Source organism: Malurus melanocephalus, unplaced genomic scaffold (genome assembly GCF_030028575.1).
Source record: "Malurus melanocephalus ecotype Western Australia unplaced genomic scaffold, MMel_1.1 scaffold_1, whole genome shotgun sequence".
Classification (NCBI taxonomy): domain Eukaryota; kingdom Metazoa; phylum Chordata; class Aves; order Passeriformes; family Maluridae; genus Malurus; species Malurus melanocephalus.
Window position 1 is genome coordinate 6208381 of NW_026623233.1, and position 25939 is coordinate 6234319.

The 25939-nt window shown below is 38.1% G+C and overlaps 1 protein-coding gene across 1 annotated transcript in view; it reads left to right on the plus strand.

Annotated features, from left to right (window-relative positions):
* Window positions 1–25939, plus strand: part of MYO16 (myosin XVI) — a 252767-nt gene that overhangs the window by 172074 nt on the left and 54754 nt on the right. The window contains exon 27 of the mRNA XM_057390020.1: window positions 18151–18253. Within this exon, the coding sequence (XP_057246003.1) occupies window positions 18151–18253 (103 nt within the window). The remainder of the gene's footprint in view (window positions 1–18150; window positions 18254–25939) is intronic.

Sequence of the window (25939 nt, forward strand, 5' to 3'; positions counted from 1 at the left end):
CTTAGGTATAGGTGTCATGGGTTTGTTATTTGTATTTCATAGATTAGGCTTTGTTTATGCATGGCCATGAGTTACTAATGCTTATAAAACAAGTCCATTTTTATTAATATTGTTAGAAATGGTAAGAAATACTGAATTARTGTGAAAAGACAAAAAGGTCTGCTTCCATCTGATGGCAGACTCGTTCCCCATTCCCAGTTCAGTAATGGGATTTTGGGTCACTTACATTCTCAAAAGTTTCAGGAAAGAAAGAGGACTGTCTTGTTTAAGAGGTATTTGTTTAGCAGCATCATGCACTCAACACAAGTTTCTTCTCTCTCTGCGTGTTCTACTCCTTGATTGACACATCAACCACTCACAACGTGGCCTTTGTATTGTTCCACTTCTGAAAAACAGCATGGGAATACAAGCTGATTACACACAACTTCCCGTTGTCTTCTTGGAAGAAGTTGTGGATGTTAARTTACTGCTTGGGCAGAAAATTTTTCTCTCTGTATATATTCAAAAAGTAGGAGTGTAGAAGTTTACAATTCTATCTGTTTCATAAGCAAACCATCTCTGTCCTTCCGCAATATTCACCCTCCAGTGTGAATCAAGCTGGGCAGGCTGGTTAAGGAGATGCACATAATGGGAGATTTGGAAAAGCTTTCATGTGCTGACATTGTATGGGCAAGTTCTATAAAGCCATTTCTGCATAACTGAACTGGGCCTTTCAGCTACTATTACATGAGCACAGTGCTATAATATTTTATCCTTTAAATCCTTACTGTGATTTCTGGTMGATCTTTGCTTCCTTGCCACCCAGCATTTTACACTGCAATTATCTTCCTTTGTACAGAGGAACATGTCAATTTTTCACTTTACTTACCGTGAGAAGTTAACCTTTATATTCTTATTCAGTGTATTTGGATAATTCTTTGATCGTTTAAGAGTGTGATTATTTGTTCTTTTATTGACTGAAAATATGACATTTTTAAGCAGAAAGATACTGTTAGATTTAATTTTAAAAGCACGGTCAGTTCTTAATGCTGTATGTTTTTTCAACTAAGAGACTATAGGTAAGAAAGAAATATTGAATTCAGAGATCATGCATTACCTTTTCTAAAAGTTTGCCAAAAACTTCTCACCTGTGCTACATCTCTGTATTGCCTTGATAACTGGACAGGATATTTTTGGAAACAAGATAATTAGTTTTGGCAATATTTTTGTTAAGTGGATTAGTTTTATAGGCTGTTCAGACAAACTCTGATCTTGTCTTCCTATTGATTAATTGGAATGATGAATAATTTTTTTCATATTTCCAAATAGGCTTACAGATCTGAAAGTAATAGAGTTAGAGTTTTTCACCTTTCAAATTTTTATTTCCTTTGCTGTCAGACTGATATTTCTAGTATTGTAAAGAGAATTTGTAGCCCTAATCCCAACCTGAATTTCCCAAAAATAGGGAATTACWGTCCTCCCTGATCTCCCTGCAGCTTTTGTGCATTTATTTTTTTGGTTCTTCCTTATCATATAGGTAATCGGTCAAAATTATTAGTAGTAATTAATTAAAAAATTAAAATGCTTTTTTTCTGGCTAATAAGAAGGCAGAATGTTTGAATTAGGGGGTTTTGTGGCAAAGGGATGGAATGTTGGAAAACCTGAGTGTTCTATCAGCAATCAGTGTGTTCTTAATTGGATTAATTTGAATAAATTTCTRTGGAAATCTAATTAGAGATTCATATGAATTGTCTTTAACATAYTGCATTTGAGCTTCCACAATGGCTAAAGAGAGAGTGGCTAAGGGAAGGTCATATTTTGCAAGAGCCTATCTTCCTGGGCTTCAAAGCTTAATCATTATTCCTGTTGCTATCCTTTCAGATAGGTTCTGCTTCTGTCTTATCAAAGTAAAAGTTGACAGCTGCGAGGTGAACCCCTTAGTCACCAAAGTTTGTCGATCAGAAGAGAAATCCTGTGGAAATTCTCATTATTAAATGGAAGCTGTGATTCTCATTCTCAATGAATATATAATAAAAACGAGAATTCATAAGGTCAGATGCTATTAAATCCTGTGAAAACAGGATCACTAAGAAATCATATATGTGATTTCAGTGGATTTGTCAACTCSAGATGCACTGTTTCTGCTGAATTTACCTTCAGTGTTGGCACAATTTCTAGAGCTCTAAGCAGAGAAACAGGGATCCGTTCTTACCTTATCTTAAAAATAGAAAACTTTGAATAACATGCATTTTACACTCCCGGGAAAGTTTACCCATATATTTTTGCTTAATACCTTCAGAATTGTTGTCAGTGGACTATGTTTTTAAATTCTAGCTTTGATTTTTTAGTCAAGGCAATGGCACAAAAAATTCTTCRAAGAGTTTAAAGTTTCCAGTTTTCAGCCTGTGGTGGTTTTGACTGTGCTGAAAAAAAACCCAAAACACTGCACACACGACGTTCCCTCCCTCCCYGCCACCGGAGAGGGAGAAGGGAGAGCAAAGCCCAATCAACACAAAAATTTATGGCTTTCAGATAATATAACATAATTGAGCGAAAGATACGTATGTGCTCCAGAGAATAGTCAGACAGGCTGAATAACTTAAGTTGCAAAATAGATTTATTACTACAAACTACTAAGAATACTACGGCACTGTGGAGGGGAAACAGAGATGGGGACAAGTTTACAAGGAGAAGAAAGATAAAAACGGACATTTTAAGACACCTGTTATCTTTTCCAGGACCCGTCTTTTTCCCAGGTCCATCCCTCTCCACCCCCCATGTTTTCCCGCACACACAGGGGACAGGAATGAAAGTCTAACACAGATCAAACCACTCATTACAGTTGTTGTCCAGCATCATAGGAGAAGCGTTCTTACAGCTCCAAGCTGTGGAAGTTTGGTTTTTTTTTTTTCCCCCAAGAACAGTCAGTGTGTAACTGCTGATAGCGAGGGAGGATTCCTTTACCTCGTAGGAGAAATGAAAGAATGTCCTTCAAGGCCAAACTGCGTTGTTTCAGCGGTGTGAGACCGACTATCACAAACCTCCTGGCAGAGCACAGCTTCTTCTAAGCATCCACTTACTTCAGACATCGTGGGGGGGCCAAGCCTCTTCCCCCTTTTTGGCTGTTTAGTCCAGTCCTCAAAGGCCAGGTTTTTTTCCTCACAGCAAGGTTGCTCTCTTTTCCTATTCAGGTCTGTCATTGATGAAATAGTCTTTTTGAGAACAACTTATTTTCTCCATGCTCGAGAACCACAGCAAAAAGCACAGCAAGCCAATCCCATCTTCTCCTTACTGATCTTCGGTCTCCATTTTTTTCTTACATCTCCTCACCCTCCTGCTCTGTTTTTCCCCAGTGCATGATACTAAAACTACATACTAACAACCTAAAGCTACAATGGCGGCTTCCCCTATCTTGTTTTGAATTCTTCTTAAATACCAGATAATACGTCATCACAGAGGTGTTACCAACCTGTGCAATTGGCCCAGGCCTGATGATCAGCCTGTCCATCACCCTCAGAGCCATGATGGATTGGCTCTGAAACACAGGGGGTAGGGCTCCTTTTGCTGGAGAAGAAGGAGACAGTTTCTAGAACTTCTCACAGGAGCCATCTTTGTGGTCTCTTRATCCCATCCCCCCAGCACCAAAAAATCGGACCAAGTAAAATCATGACACAGCCCAAACTGTACACACAGGTAAAGTGTCCTCAAATACCATTATTCCTTGAAGAAAGAAAACAGTAAAACAGCCATGGAATTAGGACTGTCTGCAGATGACTGTTTCTTTCCAGTAATTAGCRATTTGATATCTTATTTTAAATGATATCTAATTTAAGATAATTCCGCGTAAGATATACAGAAAGCACATTAGTATAAACAGTAATTTATTATGGTTTTCGTCGTCAGTGCYATGGAAAAAGAAAAGTGAGTATCAAGTGTCTTCTCTTTCCAGTGCAGAGCAATAGGGCTCAGAACATCTCTGGGGCACAAACAGAGTCTCGTTATACAGGCTTTATATCTAGAATCTAATCTCTTTGCATCAATTAATAAAATGGATCCTGGCTGACTTTTGTGTCATTCACCTCACGTGGTGCGCAAGGAAGACATATAAAAGCCATTTGGAATATAAATTTTTAAAAGTAATTATAGTGATCAAAGACCCATGAGATGAGCTCAGCAAAGTACAAGAATACAGCTGTTCAGGCACGTTCAGATAAAAACGAGGCAGTAAGATCCTCTGTTTCACTCCCTCTGAAAAACTTTGTTTTGGTACCATCATCCTCTACAAATACTTCATGTTCTCGAAATTGAACTGGAAATTAGAGTTAATTTTTCCTCTCTCTTTGTTCTTTAATATTGTTCACCGAGTGGCTGAAATATACCCAGTTCTTTGTTACACACTACTAACTTAGAAACTGAGGTTCACATGTCCCATATTTCCTGTGTCTGGGACACTGCCTGAGAGTGGAGACACAGGTCCTTAAATGAGGCTTCTGTGTTAGCTTTCCCTGTTTTATAGGAAACACTCAGAGCTACTGAAGCTCAGGATAACCTCTGTGGATTATTGGAACTGATAAGCAAACTGAGCCTTTAACTCAGCAGATGAGAATGGCAGAATKTCTTTGGCAAAAATCAGAAAGGCCAAATTCTCGTGTGCTGTTCCAGGCATTTATTTCTGCACTTTTTGAGTGTTTGGTATTTCATTCCAGTCTCTTAGGTTTCTAGACCGTCTTTTCCTGGGTTTAATCCTATCAACTCACCCTTGTGTTTCCATCATGGATGTCCCACCCTGCCTTCTGTCGCTGCTCAAAGAAGAGCAGAGAAAATGTCATAGTGTGAGGGAGAACATGAAGGCTATATGTTGAGATATTTCTTACAATATTTTTGCAAGAAAAGTCCCTAGAATTATATGATTTACTCTTTCTAATAATCYTTTAAAATGGCTTAAATTGCACCAATATAATCTTTATTTTTACCTAGGTTTATCCAGTCATAAAGCTTAGATTCTAAGTAGTTATTTCTCCTGTTAAAACTGTCTGATGCTGGCTTGGAGATACAATATCGTACTTTCTTTTTTCGCATTCTCTTCCTCCTTGTCCTCTTTCCCTTCTTCCTTCTTCTCTGCCTCATCTTCTTCCTCCTTCTTCTTTCCTTTCTTCCCTCTATTGCCCTCTTTTTCTCTTTCTTCTCCCTCCTTTCATAATCTAACCTTACTTTCCAAACTGAATACAGTAAAAATCTAAATTACCACATAAAAGCTTTATTTTAAAAAGGAAAATAAAGAGTTAATATTCTGATGATTTTTTGTTTTAAAGTAACCTCAAAAGATAGCAAAACATCCATTTTAATAAGAAATATTAGGAAGGAAGAATATGGAACACAATGAGAATGGATTCTTATGGTAATCATAGCAGTGAGGGTGAAACAAGTATGTTCAAAGACTGTTCTAATTACAGGTTTTCCTCTGATGAAGTTCTTAATTTATTCTTCGAGCTACACTGAACTGCAGATCCTGAAATCTGTGCTTCTAGTCAGGGCAGCATTCATTGATATTGAAATGCTCTGAGAGTGGTCTTTACATCAAAACTTTAGTGCTTCAGAACACTAAATTGTTCTTAACTCTTTCAAACGTTTGACTTGGCTTACAGATCATTCTGAAGAGACATCTTTTTTCTCAGGAAAGATGTTTATGCTGATATCATTGCTTTGTCAAGTAATGTCTGTCCTTTTCCTCTAAGGCCATTTGTAATAGCTATTGTAATATTTTCATAAAATTCATGCTATTAGCTGGCAGTGTATTGCACAGATGTGTTTATGTTTGTAAATCATATGTGTGATTCATAATTGTATATGTGAACTCCTTTTTCTTCAGAAGTATCACTTCTTTTTCTCTCTCTTTCCCCTCTCCCTTTTTTTTCCTCTTGAAAGCAGGGAAACTGTAGTATTTTATATTATTTTTGAATTTAAAAAGTCAGCAGAACATTTCAGAGTCTCATGAGCAAGTTAGTCAGGGCATTAGTGAGAATGATGTACGGAGCAGATTGCAAAGTGATGGGTCATCATCACTCTGGCCCTTTCAGCTTTATTGCTGTGCAGAATCCGTAATCTCACAGAGCACTACATTGATATGTGCCATGATACCTTAAATCTTTGCAAGGAGAGCAAGGAGTAATCTGACTGGTGCTACAAAAGCTATATTTCATTAAAGTAGGTGTAATGATATTAATTTATATCAAAAGGCAGTCTCACCATTGTGCAGTTGGTTGCTTCAGACCTAGAGCTGGAAGTGCTATTTCTGATTGAGGATAATCATTTTTGTTTGTCTTTATTTTCAGAATGAAAGCAAAGGTGAGTAAATGAAGTATTTTAAAGTCATCAGTTTTGAGGGCACTTTAAACACAGATTCATAAACATGGTAATGAATAACTCCCCGTGAGGAATGAAGGTCATCCTTGAAGTTTAAAACTGTGATTTTCAAAATGGTTATGTCCTTTGCAATTTTGCCAATTACTACAGAATCATAGAATGAGGGTACYTTCCACTAGCCCAGGTTGCTCAGAGCCACATCCAACCTGGCATTGGACACTTCCAGGGATAAGGCATCCACAACTTCTCTGGGTAAMCTGCTCCAGTGCCTTTTCAACCTCAGAGCAAAGAACTCCATTCTAATACCTAATTTAAACCTTCTTTCTTTCAGTTTAAAGCCATTCCCCCTTGTGCTGTCATCAGCTGCCCCTSTCAGAAGTCCCTCTCTGGTTTTCCTGTAGCCACCTTTAGGTACTGGCAGGCCACAGTAAGGTCCGTCCAGAGCCTTTTTCTCTCCAGGCTGAACATCCCCAGCTCCCTCAGCCTGTTTTTGCAGAATAGGTGTTCCAGCCCTTAGACCATCTTCACTGCCCTCCTCAGGACTTGCTCCAACAGGTCAATGTCCTTCTTCCTCTGGGGACTCCAGAGCTGGGCACAGCCCAAATGGGGAATCACAAGAGCAGAGTAGAGGGGCAGGATCACCTCCCTTGACCTGCTGGTCACACTTTTTTTGATGCAGCCCAGGACACCTTTGGCATTCTGGACTACAAATACACCTTGCTGGGTCGTGTTCCGCCTCTCTTCCACCAGCACCCCAAATAAAGCACTTGGATAAAGAAGTGCCATTGGTTAACCCCAGCTGGCAGCTCAACACCATGTGGCTTCCAGCTCATTCCTTCCTCAGTGGGGTGGGGGAGAGAATTAGGAGAGAAGTTAGAAAACTCGTAGTTTGAGATAAAGACAATTGAATAGAGAAAACAAGAAATTAAAAATAAAGAATCAGTTCTCTACTTCCCATTGGCAGACAAGTGTTCAGCCATCTCCAGGAAAGTATTTAATCATGTGTATTGGTGATTTGGGAAGTTAAACACCATCACTCCGAATGCCCCCTCTTCCCTTTTCCTACCCTTTTTCTATCCCCAGCTTTTTTTTTTTTTTTTTTTTTTTTTTTTTTTTTTTTTTTTTTCCTTTTAATTTCACCAAGCTTTCTGGTAGGGAAACCCAGTTTAGGATAATTTACAACAGTCTCAGAGTTRCTCTAAATTACTAAACCCTCATGAAAGTTTACTGATAGARGTTGATTATAYTGTAAGAGRTGACCAGARCCMAGAATGCTYTGACATTCTCCCTGCCAAGCCTAGAATTGGAGTCAATCACCCTGGGGAATTTTTGAGATGTAACTCGGTATTTGGGACTGTCTGAGAGTCCACAGACCGTTTCAAATCTGCTTACACAATGTGATAGTGTAGTGGGAGTTACCAGCTAGTCATATTGTGGAAAAACTAAATAGCTCTTTCCACATGGTCTGACTGTAGATAGACTGTTCTGTTTTGCCCCCTTTGGAGTTGTTTCTTTGTATCTGTTTGTCTTGTTTGCTCCATTTTCCCCGTTAGGTCCTTTCTGATATTTTAAAAACAAGAAATGTGCAAGATAACTTCATATGCCCATGATGGCTTGCCTAATTAACCAGGACCTGATTTATAGGGTTTAAAGAAAAGTGATCATTTTAGGGTGGGACTCAACTGACTTGTCTTAAGTTTATCCATTTTTGCAGGTATAATACTCAGCATTGCTCCAGTCTATGGCAAGGAAAAGAATGAATGCTTTGTAACAGGCTCTAAAATAAACYCAGAGCACAACATTTTGGAGTTGAGACAGGTGCAGTTTTTGAAGCTAGACCATGGTATCATCAGTTCTGTTGCCTACAGAATCAGTGTTTTGAATACAAAATATCAGTCCTCATGTTACATGTCACAGAGTTTGACTGTGAAGATGATAAAGCTGCTGTTTTTTTCCAGGGCTTACTGACAGTGCACAAATGACTGCCTATAAGAGAAAATAGTTTCTCTTTTGACTGGAGTTTTCAGTGGAAAGTCAGACACCACATTTTATTTAGAAAGCATCTAGCTGTATTTTGAAGGCAAAAAGAAATATCAGCAATATTTGCTGAGCATCTTCAGAATCTTGTAATGCAACCCTCATTTGCTAAAGCAATTACAAATGTGTGTAAATGTGTGTAAACTATTGAAGTTAGCTGAATTATTCATGTCTGTCAAACACTTAACAATTCTACAAGATTGACAAGAAAAGAGGTCCCTTGAGCAGAAGGATGTAATTAGGTCATTAAATAGCCAGATTCAKGGAAATAAAGATGACATGGTCAGTTAAGTCTGATGGTTTCTAACTTTCAAATGTTTGGTGTGCAAGCTGAATAATCTTCCAGTGTTTTGTATATTACATTTAGTATAGAATGCATGAAACTTACTTAGTGAAGCTTCTTGCAGAGAGTTCATTGTTTTGTGCACATAGAGAATGTCCTGGCTTTTAGGCTGTTTCAGTGAGGATCTCAAGGTATTGTTCTCCCTCCACTGTTAGGTGCATACAACTGTATTAAATTCCTTAGGCAATCATAAATCTATTGGGCACACACAAGCATTACTCTGGCTGAACTGTTTCAGCAGTTTTTATGGTTTTCTTTGTTGCAAGATCTGTGAAATTTTAAAAATGTTTATTTCATTTCTAGATTTAAGTGCCACCTTTGGTACCTCTGGTTTCCACTAGCACTTGACATTCCTTATCCTTCAGATTTAACTGTTTGCTRCATCCCTAAATAACCCTTATAATCCTTATAAAAAACTATGCATATTTTGCGTCTGTGAATTTTAAAGCTTGTGCTATTTCTACACATGGAGAAAAGTTTTCCCAAGATACTAAAATGCCTACCACAGCACTGGATTTCATCTAAAAGCATGGATTATAAAAATAGATAAAATTATATTTGCATACAAATAAGCATAATGGAAATTCTTGACCCATATCTCACAAGCTGACAGAGTTCCATGCGCCTATAACAAGCAGCTAAGAACTTTATTTCAGAACCTTAAGATTCCAGCAAAAATCATTATTGAGTACTTCAGAATTTGCTGACATCACATAATGACAAAGGTAATGGACACAGATTTATCTGTGGTAGTAAGAAGTTCAGTTAAATGCCTGCCATAGAAATAAACCTGTTAAAATATTTTAACTAATCTTTATACATTGAAACTCTTCTAAGGAAATGCTTTGTGCACTTAGAGTTACTGACCTCTTAATTAATACAAACAGCATAAATTTAAAATAAATATTTGAAAGAAGTAAGTATGCAACACATTAGTTTAAGCCATGGCACTATGCAGAAACCTTGAATTATTGGATTAAGATGCAAATTGTCACACAGATTAATTTTAGTGTCCAATTTTAAAATAATTCCTTGTTATTTATTGCGTAATTGATTATAACTGCATGCTTTCAGTGCTTAGAAAAATATAAGTTGCTCTTGAGTGCTGCTTTTTATGGTCATAAGACTTGTATAGATTCTATCCAGCTGCCTCACACTCAAAAAACAACTGTGACCCTCCTGCTCTTTCTTCTTTCCGCAGCTCTGCAGCTGTTAAATTCTTTCCACTCAGCTCAGATATTCATGGCACCCTTTTTCTCCTTATCCATATCTTGATACTCTTTCCACCATATAGCCTTCAGCAGAGGAACCTGGGATAACACTTCCTAAAGATGGATTTCCTAGTCAGGCTGAATAATAGTAGGCAGTTAATACTGGTGATACCTGAGAGCAAACATAAAATCCTGTGCAAGCATGCACATGAAATCCTTTTATGCCTCTTAATTACTGGATCTTACTTTGCTTTCTTGTTTAGAMTAGTGTGGCATTAATTTAACATCATCTCTTTTAGCAGGATTACTCGAGCTGTGCTCCAGTCTAAATGAGAGCAGAATCTGGTCCACTTTTGTCACAGTATGAAAAGGGAAAAACCTTAGCCTGTCTTGAAAAATGTTGCTTTTGTGCAGTTTGTCTGATCATTTCATAATCCAGGASAATCCCTGTTACCCAGACTGTTAGTACTTRCAGGGCTCAGAGGCACAAGCAAAGCTCCCAGAAGAGAGCCGAAGTAGAAATGATGCCAGAGAGAACATATTTTATCATATGGTTTAAAAAGGTCCAAAAATACTTCCCCATAATACCAATAAATGTTGTCAGTGCTACTAGTGAATATTGTGAGAGGGGTTTTGTGTGTTCCCATCCCTCTTTGGCTGAATACTGGTTGCACARGAGAAAAAGAAAACCTAAAAGGAATGAAGAAACAGAACATTATCTAGGTGGAACAGCAAATCTAATACTATTTCTATCACAATATCCATTTTACTCTGGTTTTACTTTCTGCTTCTGCAATATCCATCTATCTCGGTGTATTTCCCAGTGAGCTGAGCAGTACTTTCTTGGCAAGCAGAGATCCAGTGAATTAGCAATCTCACCAGGACACCAAGTGGAATGTTGTACCAGCCCTCTTTAGTGTTTCAGTTGAAGACTTTTGATTTTGATGCCCTGTTATCACATGGCTGTGTCTGTAGAGGAGGAAAAGACACTTCACTCGACACCTGCAACACCTCTGTGTTAAACAGAATCAAATGAGCAGGTTAACAAAGAAATTTAAATTTATTCTGCAGTCCATATATTCTGTGTACAGTGAAGCATTTTATGGCCCCATGTGAATGCTGGTGGAGTGCCCAAGCATGAAGAAGTAGTTAGCTGTGGAGAAGATCTACCTATCAAGAGCTAAATGTAAACATTTACTGAGATAGAGTCAGATGTATATGTTTGTAGATGTAATAGAGCTGCTTGTTTGCTCAATGCTAGTGTATTTCTGAGATAATGTGTGATTTTTGCCAATTTTTAAAGTAAATATGTTTTACATAGCTTTATCAAGATGGAATGGGAATCTCAGCTTTAAGTAAGGTGGTGCAGAAGTATTGTAATGCAAATCTTTAGCAGATGTTGTGAATTCATATTTTTTATTTGCACAGTTGAATCCACTAATCCCAAGAGCTGAACTATAATTTATATTCTACTCACTATTCTGCTGCCACATTGTCTGAGATGAGGAAGCCTCTGCTTAATTACAGGAAGTATGTGAATAAATATTCCAGGATTAAGACACAAATATCTTCATTACTTCTCTTCAGAAATTGAAATTCAGATGTCTAGAAAAGAATAAGGGTCAGAAAGCCTAATGCAAAAAAAACCCCATAAAACTCAGGAAAACAAAATTCTTCCAAATCATTTCTTTATTATCTGTAATAAGATAGTATCTTTATCTGAGAAATTTGTCTTACTTTTTTATTCAGTCTAAATTAAAACATCACAAATGGACACTTCTTCAAAGGCATTYTGTCATAGTCATGACTCCCTTAAAAATCTGTGCTGAGCTCTACATTGGCCCAGTGCCTCACCCATATTTGAGTCACTGCAAAATTGTGTTCTGAACATTTTCTGAGTTTTTTTTTCCAATTTTATTTCTTAGGCCTTAATATTGCTCTTTTATCTCAGTCACAAGCCATTTATTGTCACTCTGAGTACTTTTATCTTTTTCCACAGACTCATTAAAGCATGCCATGTATTTCCCTATGGCCTCTTGTATAGGAAGTGAATTTTTAATTGTTGAAGTAAAAAAATCAGTATATTTTACCAGAAGAAAACCCAGCAGCACATATAAAAACATRGTAAATCTACAATAACTGGTTCAGTTTGCTGTAAGATCACTTTTAGCATTATTACTCTTCAGATTTCTTCCTGGCAGGAAATGTTTGTGTGCCAAATTAACCCAGAGAGAATAAAACCCAGAGAATCTTTCCAAAATTGCTATAATTTTATTTTCTCCCTTAATTCTTTGGTCTGCAGATCTAGCCATTTAAGACTGTGTTGCTTGATATCAATTAAGAGGTTAAAAAAAAACAATACTGGTATGGTAGGCATGCACTTTGAAGTTTTGGTTCCCTGCCATAAATACTTATTATTTCAGGTATATTGCATTTCACGCTCACCTTTACAACAATCTGAATTATTTCTGTAAGTCTGTATGAAGCAGCATTGGTGCCATTTTTTTAATAAAAAGGTGAACCTTGTAGTCTTCTTACACCATATTTCTGTAAATCGCAGTCTGTGTGCTGTAATCTGTTATTTCTAAAAGTATTTTTTTTCTTCTCCACATCCGAAGATTCAGTGTCTCAAAAATTTTGAGTACCTGCTTTGGTTGTTAATATTGGTGCTCTATAATGAGATATTTATGTCATACACGTTGCACGGGGATTGACAAAATCACTTTTATTTTCTTGGAAACTGTAATAATCTATTTCCCCTTTTCTAATTATCTGAAATTTCCCATGTTGCTCATATTTCAAAAAATAATTAGGTTATTCCTTAAAAATAAAAAAGAGGATATAACAGAGGGAAGTGGAATGAATGAATATGTATCCRTTATGTAAAGGTAACATTAATCAAAATTCCTTCCTGTTCTTTACTGCTGACTGCTTTTATARGTTTTCTTCTGCAAATTTTTCTTTATAACTTAAAAGATATCTCTCTTCTAGATATTTCAGCTCTCACTTGATAGACTTTTCAAATACAAACCTTATCTAACACACTCTTCCCCTAAACAAACAAATTTAAAATCCTGAGTTATAAGCACTTGTCACTACWAGTTTGTCAAGCAAAGTCCATTTCTTTCACATATTTCACAGGTATCAACAATTACTGCTTGTCAGAGAAAGAGAGAAGGAAGTGTAGAAAGGGGAAAAAATATAATTTACCAAGACAGCACAACTGAACCTTTATGATGGTAATTCTTACATTTCTTCTAGCAGAAATATAGGACACAATTTCATTTTGATGACTGCCTTTTATTCACTATCTTTTGAATAGATCTTACCAAATCATGCCAGTTTATCTTGACAAACAGAGCACATTGTAGTAAGCATAAGAAAGAGAAAATGAAACTACAACATAATGAATTACACTGGCAAGAGTGTCACTCATTTTTYCTTTCATAAGTGGTGTTTGGATTTATAAAACTTCATAATTTTGAAGTCTTTCAAAGCAGTTACCTGCCAGCCATATGTAATGTTTATTTTTTAAGCAACAAGACAAAGACATGGAAAGAAGGAGTTTCTTTCAGGAAAGATTTTGACTTGTGGTCTTAGAAACTATTCTCTTATTGAGGATATTGGATTACAGTCAGGTGCTGCCTCTAACTTTATTATTTTGGGTGTTTCTTTTTTTATTAGGCAAGAGAGAGAAAAAAAAAAAAGAATAGCAAAACCAACCAACCAGCCAAAGTAGATCTGTGGCTTCAGTTCAAAGACACCTTTTTTTAAGCAATTGATTTGGAGCTGCTTGTTTTCGTGCCCTTTGTACTTGCTGTGTTTTTTCCCTTTAGTGTCTTCTATCACGTTGTGCTATTGAAATGGAGTGAGTCGTGTTTATTCCAACCTCTAAGATTTGCTGTGCATACAGAACTGGGAGTGCAGCCCTGCAGCCTATTTGTGCACACTCTSTGTAAATCAAACAGCGTGCTGAGCCTTCAAATATTGCTGTGGGTTACTGTGCCATAACCTGAACTGCAGAATATTCTGTCTTGGGGAAAAACAGCCTGCTGGATCTTGTCAGCTGAGCACTTAGGGAAGTGAGAGAGAAAATGATTAGATAACATCCTTATCTGTGAAGACCCAAGAGAGCTGGGTTTTCCATATTCACAAGCTATTGGCAGCAGTATCTACTCCAAACAAACAAAAAATTTCCCTGATAGAGCGCATCATGCAGAAGCGAAGAAGAGAGGTCAGAGCACATTTCTGCAACACCAGAAAATCCTGGCCAGTCTGATCATGCTCACAKTGTAAGCCTGTCTATCCAGAATGTCTTTCTTCTGTTTATGTCTGTGAAAATGACAAGTTAGGACAAGGAGGGTGCTAAGGAAAAAAGCTGGGGAAAATGGAGCTTCTCTCACGCTGATATCATGTGGATGGGTGTTGGGGACACCCCCTCACCCTGACAGTAGCATTCACTGTCTCAGCTAGAAGAGTTTTTTGCATTTACTTCCTAATCAACACTGCATCACTCTTGACATGGCAGTGGAGTGGTGTTGATTCAAATAAATCCTTTAGATTTCCCTGGTTTTTATTTTATTTTGGATCCTGTAGTGAATGAGTTGCTCTGGCTAGCCATGAAATGAGGGGTTTTTTAGCTTCCTGGCTATGAAAGAGACTCACTTTGTCTAATATTAGATGTCTAGACTGGAGGCAAAAACATTTTTTTCCTCAGTAAAAAGACATGATGGTCTTACAGTGCATAGTTCATCTGACCTATTGTAAAATCAATATTGCAGTAAGGAATATGACACCAGAATACTCTATTCTACTGAATCTTAAGAAAGTCTAGACAAGCAACTTATCAATCCAAGTTTAGCTGAAATTTATTTCACAGGATTAAAGAGCTTTTTTTAGCAAGGTAGCATGGAGYATGCTTTCTGGATTCCTCAGGGTCCACTCTAAAGATTACAAATACACTCTGCATTATCTGCTGGGGGCAAAATGTGTGACCTGTCAGTTGGAAAGAAGCCTGGTATTTAATTGGGTTTGTTTGTTCACTTCAGARTCAACTAAAGCTGGAGTGTAGGGGGGGAATTCTCTGTAAGGGAGAGTTTCAAAGACTCTCCAGATTGCATTTCCCCAGAAGCAAGCCCCAATGTTGCAAGTAATTCAAGTTTATCCATAAAAGCCTGCACCATAATTTCAGTATTCTTATACTCATTTCTGTGATACAGTAAATTCTGAAAAATATTAAGTTCTTTTGCTATTCCTGAGAAGGATTAAATTGAAGAGGATATTAAATTATTGTGTTTACATGGAAACATGAGATCAATCCACAATAAAAAGTATCTGATACCCAGAAGATAGTTAATTTTGCCCTTTGATAATAATGTCACACTTATAAGTTTCTGTTTCTTTCTTTATGCCTTAGTTCACTTTAAAGAAATTAGTCAATTTAAAGAAAAAGTTTCTTGTATTTTCACTCATTTAAAACTAAGTGCAGAGGAAATCATGTAAGCTTATGGTTAGATAACCACTTCTGTCCRGGACAAATCTGGGCTGCCATCAACAGGTGTAGTCTGCTTATTCCCATTCATTTAAGAACTTGCAATAATTCCCTGGCATTGACACCGATGTTTGCACAACTGGACTGAGAGTCAAATCASGGAACCATTGTGGCTGCAAAATAGCTGCAAACTTTGTATTGTTCTTTTTGCAAGATACAAATGGTTGGTAACACAAGACCTAAAGGAACTTTTTAATTCTGGGTGTTTAGCCAATAGATTTGAACAGAGTGGTTGGAGAAATAAGGAAGTTCTCTTAGACCCTATGTTGGTTACTCTGCAGGATGAGTAGCTCAGTCAGTCAAATAGGCATAAAGGTGAGCTTCCTCTCAGAATGGAAGCATCCAATCTGGACCTCTCCAAGTCCATCTGTGGCCAGTGGAAAAAGGCACCTCCAGAGGGCAATGTCTTCTCATTTTTTAAAAAAAATATCTAGAATGCATAAAAAAAGTCACCCTGTGGAAATGCCTGTCTTCACAGACTGTTTTGAGAACAAGGTGACTAACTCAGGCTAGGAGCACAGCTTTTCAGTGTCTAACATAGGGAAAAGTAGATCATCTTCCAAATGGCTTCTATGTTCAGAGAAGTTTATGGCAGAGTTTAATTTCCATAGGTAGCTCTTTCTCTACTACCACAACCATTAGCCCTCTTTTTCTAGGATAGAGCTTGCTTTGATGGATAGGGAAAGATTGTGAACTCTGATTAAACTTCCAGGATGATATGGTGGAATTTCAGAGACTTTAAAATCTGGAGCAAGACAGTGGATCATTTTTGTCTGGTCTCCTGTATAATACAGGAAAATTGTATTGTAAGAATTTTTAGCTATCCTTGAACCCTACCATTTGCATGTCTTTAAAGAAAACTTAGAATTGCRAGCTTTTAAATTTTAATATGGCTTTGTTTCAGGAATGAAATATGTTTCTTTGGGTTTCAACTGTCAGGGATTTTCAGGTTGACCACTTTTGCAGTTACTTTTTCATGCATTGTGACTCAGTACCTAATCATCTTTGATTCAGTCAGCAGTTGCTAAGCTTTCCAGCAGYTGTCTCTCTAACACTTCTGAATCCCCATGATTTCTAAGAAAACTCTGTTGATGCAAGTAGGACACAAGGTGACCCTGACCTTAACAGAAGTTTGTAAAACAAATGTCTTTGTGACCATACAGCTAGTGGAATATTGGGAAGGTGCTATCCCAGTTTTCTAATGCTARTCTGGAGTGTGGGCTAAATAAACTGATCTGTGGTGAAGTTCTAGAMCTTTCTTACCAGCATTCCTCCAAACAGTTCCTGGGCAGAATTTGGGAACTAGGACAGGTTGGTGACCAGGCAAAGGAGGCAGCTTACATGTGGCTACACTCTGTTGGAAGGTGACTGAGTTTAATAGAGCATAGCAAATTGCATAATATTAAATGCATAAATAAATCAACAGSCTGGGGTTTTGCCAGATGGTTTCTATGCCAGAGAAACAGTCCCTCTCACTTTTCATTTACTAGTGTAGACTTACTCATGGAGTCCTCAGCAGGAGCTGCTACCAGACAAAAGAGTATTTCCAGACTGCAGGAGCTGAGATACCCACGGGTCTATGCAGCTACACAAAGCCAGAAGTCTAGGTGAAACATGGTCCTAGAGCAGTTCACCTGCAGATGTTKCTCCAGTGTTTCACAGCTTCTGGGGCGATTAAGGTCCCTGGAGTCATTCCAGTGCTGCAGCTTTGCCTACCATGGTGTGTGCAAGGTGTCCCAGGACAGCACAGTTTTGGGTTGCAGCAGAGCTATAGGTGAATTTAGCTGTTAAATAAAAAAAAAAAAAAAGTCAGGAATTGTAATCAGCACACAAACTTCAAAACGTATCAATTTCGTTAGGAGTTTAATTGAAAGTGACATGTTTGCAAAGCATATAGTTTCTAAAGCCTGGCTTTTTATAATGAAAAAGCATTCTGACTCATTGCATGCAATCAGATCTAGACTGAGGAATGCCTTCAAGAAAGTATAGTAAGATGTATAAGATGTATAAAATCCAGCCATTTCTTTAGTAATAAGTCACAGTAATTGTAATAAGTCCAGAGTAAAAATTTGAATTTTATACTTCATTGGACTTTGTAGTACTTAAGTTTCCTTCCTTGGTACTTTCATCTTGTACATCAAAGAGCCCTTTTATATCCAGCATTTTCTGTCTTTGAATGTACTCAATACTATAATCAAGTCTCCTCTTGAACTGCTTTCCAGTAGTGTAAACTGATCAATTTCCTGGAAGTTTCTTTGCTACATGAGTTTTTGTTCAAAATGAAAATTTATTTCAGACTGATGAAAATCATTTTTGCCAATGTCACTTGCTTATGAATTACTCCTTTGGAGGCATATGAAAACATATTCTCCTCCATTCAATGACCCAGTTCAGTCCCAGTGATGTTGTGCAGGGAGGCTTTTCATTCCTTTGGCATTGATTTTCAGTGAGGCATCCCAAGAACTAACCGGAAGCAAATTTGAGTTTAGGTATCACTTGTTATTAACCAAGGTCATGTCTAATAATACACAAGACTTAGAGTGATTAGCTTCTTGTTTTCTTCACCCTGATCAGAATCCCAAGCTTCCAGATCRGATAGCAAAGATTTGAGAGTCAAAGGAAAATGGCCAACATTAGAGTAACTCTACTTCTGCTGTTTTTTCTAGGTATAAAGATTTGGCTGATACAGCAGCAGGAGAGAAGAAGAAATTGTCTGCCAAGGAGAGATGTCGTCTTGTTCTTCAGCAGTGTAAATTACAAGGCTGGCAGGTTTGTGATCTACAAAGCAATTAAAATATCATTCTTTAAACAAGCTAGCTGAGTCATCTCCATTGGTGGCAAGCCACCAGATCCCTTGCAGCAGTGTATTCTTTTGACATTTAATATATGCTTGGGTATATTATCAAACTGATTTTCAGAGTTTTATGAGTAGCTGTGATTACTGTGTCAAAAAAATCAGTGTATTCTTGTGGGAAGAAAAAGATTTCAATTAAGCATGCGTGCTATGTAAATTTGTATTCAGATTTTTGAAGGTATTTGGTATATACATTTTAGTGGTTGAATGGATCCTGAATAACCCTACATATTTTATTTCTTTAAAGTCCTACACTAAATGCTATATTGTCATAACAGGGCAGACGCAAAATTAAGTAATTAGAATTTCCCAGGTAGTCAATGCATTTGTAGATGCCAGCATGGTGATGCACAGATACATCAGAGAACCTGAGGCTGCTGTACATCAATTAAAGTTTTAAAAAAAAAAGAATAGTACTAAACACTAAACAGGAAACTGTCAACTCCCTATCCTGTCTTTCTAACCTATTTTTATCCTAGTTAATGCTCATCAGCATGAAGACTGCAAGGTGCCTGTCTCCATTTGTCCAGAGTACTCTGTTGTCGCCTTTGGGTAGCTTTGTAATTAAGCAGGACTGATTTCTTTAATATGTGATWTTTTAAAAGAAAAATGTGTTTCCTTACACGGTATAGAAGCTATTGTATGGAAATGTAGCTTTCTGTAAATTCACATACATTCCTGCAGGTGGTGTGAGCTTCAGATTCAGGCCTTTATCTGGCCTAGCAGGATTGAGGGATTGGACAGTGGTTAGGGCACTCCTACAGGTTTCTTTGGTTTAAAAGATGGGGTCTTCTAATTAATGTATGAACTCTTAMGTATTAAGATGCCCAGGAAAAGTTTCTGCAGCAGTTTATAAAGGACAAGGAGTGTCAGACTGTGTTATGGGTATTTCTGAGTGGCCCAGATTCCTTAGTAATAATGGGAACAAAGGTGGGGCCCCGCTAGGTTGGGAGCACACATGCATGATTACCTGTACTCCGACATGTGAGAAATTTTTTATTTCATCACAATACTGTTTAAAGTCACATTTTAGTCACCAAACAAAGTAAGAGGGCAAATACAGACCCTCTTCCTCAACAGCAAAGACCATAAGACTGAAAAAGATACCGATAWTAAACTAGACATGCTTTTCCTACCCAATTTTCTCAAGTCTGCTGTGATCTATATTCTGCATCATTGCCACAAGGTTCTCTATTAAAAACCCCCAATCATTAACATCTAGAAACTGTACCTTCACTTACAAGTACCTGGAGATGAGAGAAGCTCTCCGCTTTAGAACTTTTGTGGGGATACAAGCCTGACATGGGACAAAAGCTGTGTAACAGTAATTGTATTGTGTGCTCCAGTCAYGAATCACAGAGCAGGATGCCTATCAAGTTTATTTTCCCTGGAGCCAAGAACCATTATTACAGCACCGAAAAAAAGCAGCTGGTCATCAGTGAAAGCCTAGAGCCTGAGACTAGTGATTCTGTAGTGATTGGCATCTGAAAACAAGCCTGAAGCCTAGGAAGACAAAAATGTTAAAAGGAAATAGCAAAACAGAATCCTTCCATCGTGCAGAGGACTGAAGCTTGTGATCTCAAATGGATTTTAGAAGTTCTGACACCAGAATCTCATAAAGACCAGAAGTCAGGTGTGCAAAACTGCAGCAGTGCATAATGTATTATATCTCAGACCAGAAAAGAATAAAACTCTTCAGAGACACTGATAAGTTAAATGGAATAGGAGGATTTGGGGGTGAGAGTCATACCATTGTCATTCAGTGACTAAGAAGCACATGGCAATAGACTAAACTCAAAAGAACAAGGTTTGAAAAAACACTCATTTGAAAAAATGAGTGACCTTCTCCATACAGCTTTTTCAAGCCACAAAAAAACAAATGGAAAGATGAAAAGCACAGAAAAAAAAAAATTAAGAAGAAAATTCACTCTAAGTCCAATTTATTAAATGCCCAGTGAATACCAGCATGGTACCAACATGTTTTGTATAGGTGATAGAAAACCACATACCCAGCAATCAGCCATAGTGACTAATGTCTGTGTCACATAATCTCTCAATTATCTTTTTGATTCATTTGACTAATCATGAAAGCTGAACTTTAAATAACAATCTAAATGAAGAAGCTTACACAATCTGCATTTGTCATGGGTACTCCTCTACGCTTTTACAGCAGAGGACTCTGAAAAAAAAAAAAAGGAAAACATTTAAAGAGGAGAAGGAGGGAGGTGGAAAAGAAAGGAAAAAAGGAATTAGGAAGCAAGGATGGTGTCAGTTAGCAAAATCAGAAGGAGTCATCTGTAGTGCATCACCAAAAATCATCCAAGAAGCAGGGGGTTACACGTATAACCAGTTTATTCAGCCACTGTTGCCAGCAGTAACTACTTCAAATGAGTCACTGCTGGAACTGAAAATCTATTTGTTGCAGGAGTTCATGAATAAATCAAAAATTGTCTTTCCCAACACTGTTACATGCACTTCCCTGAAGAGCTGTTGCAAATTCAGGTAGATAAATGAACCAAAAAAAGTAGCTTAAATAGACTCATCAGAGATGATGATGTTTAGGAGAAAGCAGCACTGATCTGAAATCAACCTCCTGCTTATATGTCATCATCAGAAGATGAAGTTGCCAATAAGCTCCACAGCAGAGGGAGGAAAAGAAAGATCTGGACTTTTTAGCAGAGTGAATCCAGATGATACTTTATTTAACTTCCTTCTGATAATGTACTTCACCATCCCATTTTGAGAAAGGTGGTATTAACTTGGGGGAGAGTGAAGTAAAAACCCCGAAAATTAGTAAAGAAAATGGTATCTTTGTATGTATTTCCTGCTTGACAATTTATCTTTTCCTTCTCACATAAGTTATGTTTGRAGAGTGTTTTATTAACAACAAAACAACAAAGCCCAGACCCTCCTCATAGAACATGTTCTTTCTTCTATTGTAAATACTGCAGTCTGTTTGCAAATACACAAAAAGTGCAGAAGATCCAATAGCASAGTCCAGCTTTGGTTTATTTTCTGCTGTTTAGCAGAGTATGAGAGCAAATACAATTAGCTAGACAATGTCTTGTGCTTCATTCAGCAGCTTGTGCGCTAGAAGTATTTATTACCATAGAATAATTAAGGTTGGAAAAGATCTCCAACATCATTGAGTCCAACCTTTGACTGAATACCACCACATCAACTAAGCCTCTAAGTGCCATGTGGAGTTGTTTCTTGAACACTTGCAGGGGTGGTGACTATACCACCTCCCTGGGCTGCCTATTCCAATTCTTAATCACCTTTACAGTGAAAAAATTCTTCCTAATGTCCTATCCAAACCTCCTCTGGCACAGCTTGAGGCCTTTTCCTCTTGTCCTGTCACCAGTTTTCTGGGACAAGAGGCACCCCCCCCCACCTTGCTACAACCTCCTTTCATTGTAGTTGAAGAATTATTATGTCACCTCTGAACCTTCTATTTTCCRGGCTGAACAACCCCAGTTCCCTCAGTTTTCACCAGCTTCACTGCCCTTCTCTGGACACGGTCCAGCACCTCAATTTCYCTGTTGGAGTAAGGGGCCCAGAACTGACCTCACCAGTGCTTAGAACAGAGRGACAATCACTGCCCTGGTCCTGCTGGCCACACTATTGCTGGCCCAGGCCAGGGTGTCACTGGCCATCTTGACCACTGGGCACTGCTGATCATGTTCAGCCAGCTGTCAGACAGCCCCCCAGATTCTTYTCTGCTGGGCCATTTTCCAGCCATTCTGCCCCCATCCTGAAGCACTGCCTGGGTTTTTTTGTGGACAAAATGTGCCCCGAGACTTGGCTTTATTGCATTTCCTACCATTCTCCTTGGCCCAWTGATCCAGCCTGTCCAGATCCCTCTGCAGAGTCTTCCTGCCTTCCAGCAGATGAACACTCCAACCCACCTTGGTGTTGTCTGCAAACTGGCTGAGGGTAACTCARTCCAAACCATTGATAAAGGTATTRAACAGGGCYGACCCCAATAYTGAGTTTTGGGGAACCCCACTAGTGATCAAATGCTGACTAGATGTGGAACCAGCCGCGTTCACCACCACTCTCTGAACCAGTTTTAAACCCAGCAAAGAGGGCACCTGTCCAAGCTATGAGCTGCCAGCTTTTCCAGGAAAATGTTGTGTGAGGCAGTATCAAAGGCTTTACTGAAGCCCAGGCAGACAAACAGCCTTTCCCCCATCCACTAGACAGGTCACCGTGTCATAAAGGAGATCAGCTTGGTCAGGCAGGACCTGACTTTTCTATACCCCTGCTGGCTGGACCTGATCCCCTGGTTGTCCTGGATGTGCTGCATGGTCAAGATGTTCATTTCCATCACCCTGCCCACTGAGGGCAGGATGACAGGCCTTTAGTTTCCCAAATCTTCCTTCAGGCCCTTGTTGTAGATGGGCATCGCATTGGCCAAGCTCCCATTGTCTGGAGCCTCCTGGTTAGCCAGGACTGGTGATGAATGATGAGAGGCTTAGCAAACCCTTCCACCAGCCCCTTCACTGCCCCCAGATGGATCCCATCCAGTGCCCTGTCAATGTYTGAGTGGCACAATAAGTCACTCACTGATTCCTCTTGGATTGCAAGGGATCTGTTCTGTTCCCTGCCCCTCCCTCCAGCTCAGGAGGCTGGTTGCCTGGTCTTTCTGTTRAAGACTGAGGCAAAGAGGGCATTAAATACCTCTACCTTTTCCTCTTTGCATCCAGTCAAGGATGGAGATTTTCCTTGGACCTGTTTTTGTTAATGTTTAATAATATTTATTAATATTTAATATTAATATTTAATTAAAAATATGTCTATTATCTTTCCCAGATTGAGTTCTGAGCTTTTGTCTCTCTAACCCTTTTTTCTACATAATCTAGTGACATCCCTGTACCCTTTCTAAATTGCCTACCCCTTCTTCCAAAGGATGTAAACCTTTTCTTTCCCCCTGAGTTCCAGAGAAAGCTCCCTGTTCCGCCAGGCTGGTCCTCTTCCCTGCCAGCTTGTCTTTTATCACAGAGGGACGGAAGTGTTGATAGCTTTGTGAAATGTTGCTGTTCAAAGGGTAAGCTGAGCTGGGGGTAACTAAACTAGGACAATAAAATAGTTGTTTCATCGAAGCTGACATGCCGTGCAGTATCAGTCATGCACTTAAGGACAGGAATTATGAAAGTGCAGAGCTACTAATGAAAAGCAGTTTTTGCATCTTGACTCTGTGTGCAGTCTTGATAAGGTGTTCTTTCAGCTTAAATATATATTTGCTCACTACAAGCTTAGCCACTTGCTGTGACTTTTGAGCATATCTGATGYAAGAGGAAATCAGATTTCTAAATCAAAACAAACCATTCCTGTGGCAGAGTGAAAGTAATAGACTTGTTTAAGCCCTGGAGAAGTCAGTGAGGTGATATTTAATAACTTTAGCGTGAAATTGAGCAGAAGTACTGGCTGGTCCATGTAAAGCAGAAGGATCTCCTGTCCCCCGGAACATGTGAAGGTCTTTATATTAGGAAATTCCCATTTTCAGTGCTGTGTTCGTTTATTGTCATGCAGTGATGCATTAATGAAGCAAAACCTACCGTCCCAATGGCATGACTTAATTTGCAAACATTATCATGCTTTGGGAGAAGTATGGGCACAAACAGTCCTTGGCTTTTTTTACTGACATAAGGAAASTTTCATTTGTTTGGATTATCATTCCTCACACTGTTAAGCTTGCAAATATAAATGTAATAAAAAAGAGTAAGCTCATAGCTTACTGAGCTTTCTCATCAAAACTTGGAGCTCTACATTTTGTTTCGCTTAGGTCGGTAGTCTGCAATTAACCCTTCTGAGTTACTTCAGACAGAGTTTGCTGAAATGCAAACAATTAGTACCATACCAAAAGAAAAMCAAAACATCAATTTAATTTRTTTTTACTATGAAGTWCATTTGTTAAGTACAAGCACTGCAATGGTTAGACTTCACTGAAAGTGAATATTTCAGCCTGTGACTGCTAGAAATGCTTGTCTGGTTAAATGAAAGCAACCCTTAAAAACATCTAATAAAAGCTTTGTTTTAGTTTATCTTTCCAATTTTTAACCTGCTTCTTCTAACCTACAATTRTTCYTTSTTATCAATYGCTTTGAATTCTGCACACAAGAGATCACTTAYTTGTCAAAGAATAAGACARTTCTTAAGTSTCAAATGGGATCATCCAAAGACTCRTCAGGTGTGAAATAAGCAGTRCAGTGGGAATGTTTTAAGGAAGCTCCAAATGAGGTAGTTGCATGAAATGGATTCTGTGTTACTGCCAGTTCACATTTCTACAACTACAAACATTGCTGAAGCTGTTTCAGGAGCAAACAGTGGTTTTGGAGAAATGATCTTGGACAGTGTGGAGCTGTATTATCAAACTCTAGAGTGTTGAAGCGGAGAGTATATCCTCAATAAGAAATCCCAGAAGTCCATCTAGAGATTTTAAATTCTTCTGACACTTCTAAAACTGCATGGGTGTTTCATTTATTGGATTTGATAGAACTGTCTTTAAGTATTTYTTAATTTCAATGTATTAGTATRTAATATTAACATACTTTAGTCCTTYCTGGGAAAAAGTATATTTATGATTAAATAGCAGAATGTAGAACAGAAATGGCATATGATTAAATCGAAGGAATGAACAGAAGTATATGAAATCCTACATATGTAAATTTTATGCTTAGTTCAGAGAGTCTTTTATGCGATTTTTTAAACAGAACTGTTTATTTTGGCTTAAAATTAAAGTGGCCTTSTGATATGAATTGCTTTGTACCTGATATGCTGAAGGACTGGAGTACTTTGCAAGCAATTTAATATATAAGGGATTCTTAACTTTTTCTTCCCCTCAAGTAGGAAAACTTTAGTGCTCATAAATTCTATGTTCTATGCCAGTTCATTAATTTGTTTTTTAGTGGTTTTAACTGTTGGAAGTCAATTTCCTGTTTGTTTTGAATATCTTACTTTAAAAGTCAATGTTGTTTTAGAAAATTTAAAAAAAAAACACTCCCGGGAGGGAGGTGTTTAATTAAGAAATTATTAAAACACAAGCATCTATTTTTCCCTCATACTTTGAATTATGCCAGTAAAATGATATTGTCCCATTAWACTTTTGTTTCATCTTGTTACCCCRTTACATATTAGAAATAATTTGTTAGTTGCAGAAACCACCAGAGAGTGACTTTTGACATCACCAGTACTAMCAATGGCCTGGCCAGACACTGCCCACACGCTTTCTCAGTGGCTTTGAGCCACACTACACAAATCCTTCTGCCCCCTCAACCAGAGAATAGGATGGATGGTTGAWTTTGACCTCAGACTGCTCACAAGCTCACACTCTTTTAACACAAAGCTCTATTTTTTGTTTGTATTTCTATATTTTTTCCCTSTAGAACATATTCCTCTCTCTCTTCATCCAGCTTTCAGGTTTTGCTTATGATTACCAGTCTTGCTATCTTTTTTGCTCTCAGATCTGGATTCCATGTCTCCCTCTTCCTCTCTCTTCTGCCATCTCTTCCACCTTTTGCCACTTACACTTTTCTTTGTTTCATATTTGGTCCCAGTCTTCATCCTGTATTTGTCTGTGACAAATTAGTTACTAATTT